This window comes from Cynara cardunculus (assembly GCF_001531365.2).
Source record: "Cynara cardunculus var. scolymus isolate 2C chromosome LG 13, CcrdV1, whole genome shotgun sequence".
Lineage (NCBI taxonomy): Eukaryota > Viridiplantae > Streptophyta > Magnoliopsida > Asterales > Asteraceae > Cynara > Cynara cardunculus.
This window is the reverse complement of record NC_037540.1, coordinates 7,338,477-7,349,473: the sequence shown is the minus strand read 5'-3', so window position 1 is coordinate 7,349,473 and position 10,997 is coordinate 7,338,477. Positions and strand designations below refer to the sequence as shown.

At 29.1% G+C, this 10,997-nt stretch overlaps 1 protein-coding gene across 1 annotated transcript; it reads left to right on the top strand.

Moving 5' to 3' along the window:
• The first annotated feature begins 803 nt into the window (after window positions 1-803).
• LOC112525151 (cytochrome P450 CYP72A219-like) lies at window positions 804-4,080 on the top strand. The gene is made up of 5 exons (XM_025135135.1): window positions 804-1,105; window positions 1,567-1,790; window positions 1,895-2,139; window positions 3,097-3,481; window positions 3,561-4,080. Exons 1-5 carry the CDS (start codon window positions 820-822, stop codon window positions 3,984-3,986), a joined length of 1,566 nt encoding a protein of 521 aa, XP_024990903.1. The 5' UTR covers window positions 804-819; the 3' UTR covers window positions 3,987-4,080.
• The last annotated feature ends 6,917 nt before the right edge of the window (window positions 4,081-10,997 follow it).

Sequence of the window (10,997 nt, the reverse complement as noted above, 5' to 3'; positions counted from 1 at the left end):
TATTATAATTTAATTTAAGTTTAATAATGAAATAATTTATTTTTGGTTTAATATTTTATAAAGATAATAATTAAGTATTTTGTTTAAACTCAATAATTATCCTAATTATATTTTAGATTTTTTATATTTAAAATGAGATGTTTATCCTGTATTTGATTGTGTTTATCCTGTATTTGATTGTGTTTATCTGTCGTTAGTTACAAGAATTCAGATATGAGATGAAATCGGATAGGGATGAATGACTTTAAGAGTTTTTAAGAGTTTAAGAGTTTTTAAGAGTTTTAGCCAAATGCTTTATAATATAGTATAGATACGTTAATCATATCATTTGGATTAATTATATTCAAATAATTAAGATGTATTTTTACATTTTCAAATTTTTTATTGTTTTAACTTGAATTTTCTTTATTGTTAATAATATTAGAAGAGAACTATAAAACAAAATATATAAAGAGTTGAGTTCCGATAAAAAAAAGACAGTAAAATTTATTTTTTAATAAATAAATAAATAAGAGAACAAAAAACACGTTTATTTTTTTAATATATACATAAAACAACATTTATGTTCCATTATAATACAATTTGATCCTATTTTTAAGCCGGCAAGTGGGTCATGTATGGTGTGTGCTCGATCTACTTGCTTCGATAATATGTGGGCTCCAATGAAAAAGAAAACAAAGAACAAGGCATAATTGTAAGTGACTCAAAAGTAAGGGTAGCTAAAGTGAACATTATACAAAGATAAATATCCCTTAATTTCTTATTCAATTCCCACATTCACAAGATTCAGACTACTATATCGTGCATACTATCTCCAACATGAAAGTAAGTGTAACAGGATGTGGTGTTGGAATAGTAGTAATTGTACTAGTCGTCTGGTATGGGTGGAGATTTGTGAATTGGGTTTGGTTGAAACCAAAAAAGATGGAGAAGTATCTAAGAGAGCAAGGGCTGAAGGGAAGCTCCTACAAGTTTTTTTTTGGAGACATGAAAGAGATGGTGAAGATGGCAAAGGAGGCCAAAAAATCTGGACCCATGATCAATATTACGAACGATATAGTTACTCGGATCCAACCTTTCGTTCATAAAACCATCAATACTTACGGTACAAGTTCTTGCTTTTTTTTTTTCCTGATTTTTGTTACTTATGATGATAACTTCTCCGATTATTTATTTTCTAAGAATTGACCTTAAGTTTTATATTTGTGTTTTGTATAGTAAGTTATCTAATAATACATAAAACTTATCTCGGACGCATTACGGTTATCATTTTATGATTTTGGTTAAAACTAAGAAACAAGAAGCTTTTATAAATTACTATATAAGTTTCACTAAATGCAAGTTTGATTTTGAAATTTTTTTGATGGATAATTGAAATATCTGATTAAAATACCCTTTTATTAAGAAAACTTATAAATCAAAAATACACATAGCTAGCATAATTACATATCCAAAACAGTAAAATAAAATGACTTCTTCCTAAAATTCTTAGTACATTTGTCACCTTGCTTTCAATTACGATCGTTTAATTTACATGACCATAAATAATACTTTTTAATTGTATAGGCAAGAATTGTGCCTTCACATGGTTGGGGCCGAGACCTTGTGTGCATATTACTGAATCGACTATGATAAAGGAGATATTAGCTAATTACAATAAATTTTCGAAGCAGACCGGAGGACATCCATTTAAAAAGTTTCTTGKTAAAGGTATAGTAGCCACTGAAGGTGATCRATGGATGAAACATAGAAAAATCATCAATCCAGCTTTTCATGTCGAGAAGCTCAAGGTTTGTTCTTCTTGCCTTACGTATTACAACATGAAAGTTAATGGTATCATAAATCCGACCTTTCTTGCTTAAACTTGAAAACTATAACAATTACTTTTTGATAGCATATGGTGCCCGAATTTTATATGAGTTGTTCTGAGATGATAAAGAAATGGGAAGAAAGGTTACAAAATGAAGGTTCGTGCGAAGTGGATGTGTGTCCTTACCTCCAAACATTGACACGTGATGTGATTTCACGTACAGCATTTGGTAGTAGTTTTGAGGAAGGGAAAAGAATATTTGAACTGCAACAAGAACTATTGGGCTTAGTTCTAGAGACTATACAGTCCATCTATATTCCGGGATCAAAGTGAGTGTTTTTTAACAAAAATTTTATATGTTATTTTTTCTTCAACAAAAAAAAATCAAAATGGTTCGAATATATATATATATATATAGGCCTAATGAAATGAGAACTAGATAGTTTGTGGTAACTGTGAGGTCTAATATGAGCCAATAATTTTAGATAATTAATGTTATTTACTAAAATCAAACAAAGGGTAAATTAGTAAATTGTGTTGATTAATCAATTTACTTTAATTAATTTAATTATTTTAACATATGTATATATACACGCACACACGGACACATAAGGACCAAATCCAATGGCCTTTTCCGGCACCCACCACCACTCCGGTGACCTCCTCCGGTCATCTTGTCTTACCAAGACATCGTATTCAATGATCGACCATTAAACATCTACATGTGAGCATTCCCGACACCTGGTATTACAGTGGTACCACCAGTTGGTATCACAGTGGTACCAAAGTTTACTTGGTGTGTTTAAATGTTTTGAGTATCACATTGTATGTATTTTGGGTATCACATTGTGTATCTTGGTGTATTCAGGGTATCACATGGTGTTCGTTGGAGGCCGAAGGTAGGAGAGAGAGAGGAGAGATAACAAATTTACAATACCTAAAATGTGTTTTAATTATAATTTTAAGTCAAATTACCAAAAATATTAGTTTCCTAATTTATCCATTGAGTTGTTATTGAAATTGGATCTCACAGTTATCACAAACTAATTACCCCTATATATATATATATATATATATATATATATATATATATATATATATATTATATCTTTTCAATTACCAAAATGTGCAGGTATATGCATCTATCACCATATATTTTCCATTGAAAAGCATGCAACTTTATATTTTCACCATTAATTGTTTTTATTCGACTATCAAAGTTGGGTGCCCCTAATATTCGGCAAGGAAGAATTATTATTTACTAATAATCAAACTTAACTTTGTAGCTTATTGCCAACAAAAAGAAATAACAGGATAAAGGAAATAGACAGAGAAATGAATGCTTTGATAACGAGTATCATTGATAAAAGAATGATCGCTATGAAAGCTGGGGAAAATAGTAAAGATGACTTGTTGGGTGTGCTCTTGGATTCGAATTCCAAAGAAATCAAAAAACATGGAAGTAGTAATTCTGGATTAAGCATCAAGGAAATCATAGAAGAGTGCAAGTTTTTTTACATCGCTGGACAAGAGACCACAGGAAATTTGCTTGTTTGGACTATGGTCTTGTTGGGTCAACACACAAATTGGCAAGCACGTGCAAGAGACGAAGTTTCACTCGTCTTTGGGAAGGAAAAACCGAATATCGATGGATTAAGTTGTCTTAAAATTGTAAGCTTATCGATATATCAAAGAAACGTCCTCTTATTATTGTTACTTTTTATTGTATTTTAATTGTTCTTTTTCACAGCTTAACATGATCTTCAATGAGGTTCTTCGGTTATATCCGTCAGTGGCAACACTAGGAAGAACGGTAAATGAAGACACCAAATTAGGAAACATAGTTTTACCAGCGGGAACTTACGTCTTTTTACACATGTTGCTGATGCACCATGACGAGGAGACATGGGGGGATGATGTGAAGGAGTTCAACCCTGAGAGATTTTCCGAAGGTGTGTCGAAAGCAACCAAGGGACAATCATCATACTTTCCATTCGGTGGGGGGCCACGTATATGTGTTGGACAAAATTTTGCTTTCCTTGAAGCAAAAATGACACTTGCTATGATTCTACAAAACTTTAGCTTTAATCTATCTCCGTCATACTCTCATTCTCCGCATACCATCTTAACTCTTCAACCTGAGTTTGGAGCTCATTTGATGTTCCATAAACTTTAAGCAAATTATATTTGATGAAAACATGTTTCCCTTTTATTTTGATTGAATTGTATGCGAGTATAATATAATAAGGTTTGACAAAACCATTTAGACATTTTTATCATCCAAATTTTATGACTATTTGGCTTAATATATAATTGTTACTTCGATCATAGATTTATACTAAGATGTACAAGGAATGTTTGCAGCTTATTGATATTACAACTTTAATGACAACAATCTTAGTATCAATAATTGTTAATTCAATGACTCAACAATTAAATTTGAAAATTGAATATCTTTGTTATTGTTATTAGAAGTGGAATAATTATTTAATATTATAGTGTCAATTGAAACTTAAAAAAAAAAATCATCAAACTAACCATTATATTCATTGATTTATATCTATAAATATTGTATCATATACCTTCGCGGAAAAAAGATTTCACAATTCTTTGACGAAAAAATAATGTCATTGAAATCTACGATTCAAAAAATAACATAATAAAAATCTTAAATTATTTATTTTTGAACTTTTTACAATAATATCACTATAGAATTAGTTTATTTTGATTCTTGATGCAATAATATTTCTTTAAAACGCGAGTAAATGTAAATACAATATAAAAATATGTTTTTGATAATAAAAACATAAATATTAACACTTTCAAATAAACAAAATAAAAATATTATCACTGCCCTTGTCTAATGTGAAGAGAGGGAACGAACAAGTGCCAAGAACAATTTGACGTTCATCATATACTTGACCACCGATGAAAAATGTATAGTGAATTCAATAATCTGAACCAAAAAGGAAATAACAAGAGCAATAAGTATATTTATATAAATGCAATTTTACATCCTTTATCACATATGAGATCGTAAAATCCTTTATGGGATGTAAAATATGCCTATATCCATGGCCCTTAAAGTACATTTACTTAGATAAACTCTATTATCGCTTCATGAGGATTTATCCTAGAATGTAAGGACATCATATTTTTAACGTCTCAAAAAGTTTCGTCATATATTTCATAGTAATAGATACGCAAAAGGGATAACCAATCAACAGTGTCATATTTCCTCGCTTTTGGACCTTATTCATTAGGGGTGCTATCATAGAGCACTATCTACCCATGGACTCATCGAAGACGCCTTTTGTCATAATGAACTCACACAAGCCTACCGTTTTCAAGCATGGTTATCGAAGACAAACCAAGTCCCTTATTGATGTGGAAATCATTGTTCTCCATTATGTCGAAAGTATGATTCTTGATTTAGCCCTCCCACATTCGATCTACTTTCTTTTGTATATATATCCATTCCAATATTAGAGTCATCCACAATTGATGTGCGACACTGGTTATTGCTCCCTGTGTGGCTTTGTATATACAGACCTGTGTGTTTGTGCGACACTGGTTATTGCTCCCTGTGTGGCTTTATATACATATTAGTAAGAAAATGTGGAATATGAATATTAGATTTTACAATTAAAATTATTGATAAGATATAAGTATTGTATTTTTTATAAATAAAATTCATTTTGACTTTTGTAAAATTATTTAAATACTAAGGTGATGTNTAATCTATCTCCGTCATACTCTCATTCTCCGCATACCATCTTAACTCTTCAACCTGAGTTTGGAGCTCATTTGATGTTCCATAAACTTTAAGCAACTTATATTTGATGAAAACATGTTTCCCTTTTATTTTGTTTGAATTGTATGCGACTACAATATAATAAGGTTTGGCAAAACCATTTAGACATTTTTTATCATCCAAATTTTATGACTATTTAGCTTAATATATAATTGTTACTTCAATCATAGATTTATACTAAGATTTATACTAAGATGTACAAGGAATGATATTACAACTTTAATGACAACAATCTTAGGAATCAATAATTGTTAATTCAATGACTCAACAATTAATTTTGAAAATTGAATACCTTTGTTATTGTTATTAGAAGTGGAATAATTATTTAATATTATAGTGTCAATTGAACCTAAAAAAAAATTCATCAAACTAACCATTATATTCATTGATTTATATTTGTAACATTAGTTGATAACATCAATATAATTATAAATATTGTATCATATACCTTAGCGAAAAAAAAGATTTCACAATTCCTTGACGAAAAAATGATATCATTGAAATCTACGATTCAAAAAATAACATAATAAAAATCTTAAATTATTTATTTTTGAACTTTGTACAATATATCATTATAGAATTAGTTTATTTTGATTCTTGATGCAATAATATTTCTTTAAAACGCTAGTAAATGTAAATACAATATAAAAAAATGTTTTTGATAATAAATGGCCCTTAAAGTACATTTACTTAGATAAACTCTATTATCGCTTCACGAGGATTTATCCTAGAATGTAAAGAAATCATATTTTTAACGTCTCAAAAAGTTTCGTCATATATTTCATAGCAATAGATATGTAAGGGAAAACCAATCAATACTGTCGTATTTCCTTTCAGATATTAGAGCCGTCCACAATTGATGTGCGACACTCGTTATTGCTCCGTGTGTGGCTTTGTATATAAGGTATCAAACCTGTGTGTTTGTGCGTTGTATGAATAGGATTTACATATGTAAGATATACATATTAGTAAGAAAATGTGGAACATTTTACAATTAAAATTATTTATAAGATATAAGTGTTGTATTTTTTATAAATAAAATTCTTTTTAACTTTTGTAAAATTATTTAAATACTAAGGTGATGTGTGTAATTTATAATTATTATACGATGAAAAATATTAAATAATATTTTAGAATCATTTTAATATTTTTATCTTGTTTAAGTCAACTTATCAAACCTATGATGTACAATAAGAAATATTATATTTTAATCATATCAAATATACGACAAAATCAATAGTCACGTTCATTTTAAACCAGTCAGATATTATCCCATCTCACTCGATCTTCCTTTACATGTTCCGTCTTCTAGAACATTTTACTTATAAGGTATTTTTGTTTGAGCAATCAAATGAGATGTTAATCACAAATGTATTATAAATTGACAACTACAAGTTGGCTTTTTGTTTCTGATATAATATAGTTGATTACTCGATATATCTCATCTGACTTTTGATTACATTGTGGTGAAGTTATTTTGCTATTTGGTTGGTCTATCTAAAATTAGGGTTTCTACTATGTATTCAATGTAGAGAAACGTGTTGTATTTTGATGAAACTAGCTATCGGTTCTATGTATTAGGGGATTGTTAGATCAAAGTTATAGTCAATCCAGCCACCAAGTTCTAATAATTGCATCTGAATCATCTCCATCAATTGCATTTGTATAAACTCCATTTCAGGTTTCACACTAGTGAAGGTTGAAATTAAATAAAATTTAATAATGTTTGTTAATAGAAAATGGCCAAGCTATAAGCTGAATGCTTGCTTCCTGCCTCTCATCTTTTCGTCGTCGTCATCTCATCGTGGTGACCATTGCTGCTTGTTTTTTTATGATTTGGGTACTGGTGGGTTTTTTTTTCCAGATATGTGCAGTCAGTTATTTTGTGGCTATTGTTTGATTTTTGTAAAATTGGGCTCAAATTTTCAATTGCCCTAACCCGCCTCCTTCCTCCACCGATTCACGCTCGGCATCCCGTCTTCGATTTCATCTTCTCATCGTTGTAGTGTTCGATTTCTGCCTTTCACATAGCATCTTGATATCTGTCTTTCACACAACATCTCGATTTTAGGAAGTACAAATAGACATATGTTGATGATATATAATAGTGACGTGTTTGTTTTTGTTTGGATCAAAGAATTTTACGCTATGAAAAATGAAATTAATATTTTTGATTTCCATTACTACAAAATAGTAGGTTTAAATTTTATTGCAATACAAGTTATTAGATATGGATATTTGTATTTAGTTATTTATCTTGCATAAAAAAATGATTGGATGAAGCTCACTATTGGATGCAACCGGTCTCAAGCCCAATGGGTTCAAAACCAATCTTGAACCGGGTTTCGTACTAAAATATTAGGACCATATTTTAAAGAATAGTCTATTTAGCGTAAATTCATTTCTGAAATAAAGTCTATTTATTTTCACTACCATAAATAGGGGTGGAAATGATGCAAGTCGAGCTCGAATATCAATATACTCGACTCGAACTCGATAACCATTTCTCAAGCTCGAACTCGACTCGAAAACTCACGAGTAATTAAAAATCTAAACTCTATTCGAACTCGATTGCAATTTTTTAAACTCGAACTGGTTTAAAGCTTGAACCAAACTCGAAGTCGAAGTTGAATTCGAATCAAGCTTGAAGTGAAACTCGAATCAAGCTCACTCGTTGAAATTTATGAAATTTTAGGGTCTTCTCTTATATAAATTATAAAACTTAAAAGGTGATCTCTTAAATTTTTAAAAACTAAAATGATCCACCTCAAACTTCATCAAATAGGCAAATTTATGAACTTCAATCACATACCTCATTTTTTATAATACCTCTTCATCCTTCTTTTACTATCTATCTTCCAATGTGGGACAATTTCACCAATACTTCTATATGTATTTTTTTGTCTTTTTTAATTATGATTTTTTTTAAAAATATTGATTAGTTTTTGTAGTTAAAAATGCACAATATTATATAAATATCTAAAAATATAGGACATTTTTATTGCATTATATTATACATAGTATATTTTAAAACTAATTATAGATAAAAAAAATCTAGTATCTCACGAGCCTTTCGAGTCAAGCATTGGGTAGTTTGATTCGAATCATTAATTTATCAAGTCGAGTTCGAGTTTGAGCCAAGCCTATCCGAATCGATTATTGACGCGAGTTTTGATCGATTGCTATAATTCTACAACACTTTGTCGTTGATCTAATTCCTAGTGGTAGACGTAGCCTTTAATTGATGGGAAAAGGCCCCTACTCGAATCTCAAGAAAACACTCTCTTTATCCCAATTGACCGGCTTTAAAATTAGGAGTGTTTATGGGTTGAATTGATCAAGTTGAAGACATTTGAACAACTCAACATAATGTTTGCAGTTTAAAAAATCTCAACTAAATCCAACCCAAACCAAAGTGGAATCCAACCCAACTCTAACAGTACGGGTTAGTAGGGTTGATCAGGATGATACTTTGGTACATTAAAATATTATCCTAATCTTGGATATGTTGTTTTCTCTGTCTATTCATAATTATTTTTCATCATCAACGATTTGGTATACTTATTTATGCTTCTTAAAATTTAAGTATATCACATTCAATTAATTTTCTTAATTTGCATATATATATATATATATATATATATATATATAGGTGAATTATTATACAACCTTTTACATTTGTACAACTCAATCTCAACCGTCCATTTAAATTGATGAATATGTATTTCATAAAAGTTTTGATTATTTCCTAATATAAAGTATTGGTCATAATTAATGAACCTTGTTCATCTTGCATAAATATTTAAATCATAATAAATAAACTCTCATCATTTTCATAAATATTTCAATTTATTAGGTTGTATTGATTGTACAAATATGATGGGTTGCATTTGAAACAAACTATATATATATATATGAAGAACATAAATAGTAATATAATTATTTAATATACATATCAATTAAGGCTCAACAATCACATCAAATAATGGAAAAATACCCCTACTCAAATCTCAAGACCCCACTCCCCCCCAACCTCTTTAAAAGCCTCAGTCCTCCATTAATTTTTGTTTTCTTTGTAACATATTGTTAGGTGTATGTAAAAATATTATATTAAATGGAGTTGTTAGNCCCCTTCTTTAACAGCCTCAGTCCTCCATTAATTTTTGTTTTCTTTGTAACATATTGTTAGGTGTATGTAAAAATATTATATGAAATGGAGTTGTTAGTATTACTGGATTTGCTACAAAATGGTTGAGTATTGATTACATATTAGTTTTATGGATTATTGATTTATTTAACAGAACAAACGAACGAACATAAATGGTAAACGAACAAAATTTTTGGTGTTGATGTTCGTTTATTAAAAAACATTATTGTTCGTGTTTGTTTATGTTCATTCATTTAAATACTAAACAAACGAAAACAAACAAATATACGAACATACTCAAATGAGAAAGCAACCACCGTGGCTAGGAGGGTGAGGCCCCGAGAGGGCTCGAGAAATCTGGCAAGCATGATGGTCTCGGTAGCTTTAATCATCACGTCCATTAATCGCTATCTCACATTAATATCTGCATACATAGTTTGCTCCCTACTCCCTAGTTGCCATGTTATACATAATTTGCACACTATATACTGCATATACATCATACAGACCCACTATGACCAAATACGTTATATGTTACTAGAAGCGTACTCGCGCAATGCAGCGAGATACATCGTGATTTTAATATTTCATTTTATTCTTTATCTCATCTGATGTTATAATATGGCTTCATATGATTTTGAGAAATCGATGATGTTTTTATTTTTGAATAAAATATATGTTTGAATATATCATAAAAATTTGACAAAAATATATCGATATTAGTATCAAATTAATTATTTGAAATTCCTCATTTTTTGTGTAATTTTTTAATTCAATTTTTTTATAATTTAATTTATGTACAATAACGAAGTAATTTATATTTCGTTTAATAATATAATTTTTTATTATTTATTTTGTTTGAACTCGATAATTATTCTAATTATATCTTAGGTTTTTTATATTTTAAATTGAGATGTTCATCCTCTATTTGATTATGTTTATCTGCAGTTATTTATACGAATTCAAACATCGAGTTTTAATTAGTTGTACTTATGTATAATTACTTGTAATCTTCAATTTTAAGTAATATACATCAATATACAGTACTTTATGCATAACAAAAATATATCGATATTCAAATCAAATTAACTATTTAAAATTCCTCATTTTTTGTGTACTTTTTTAATTCAATTTTTAATTATAATTTAATTTAGATACAATAACGAAGTAGTTTATATTTGGTTTAATAATATAATTTTCTTATAAAGATAATAATTAATTATTTT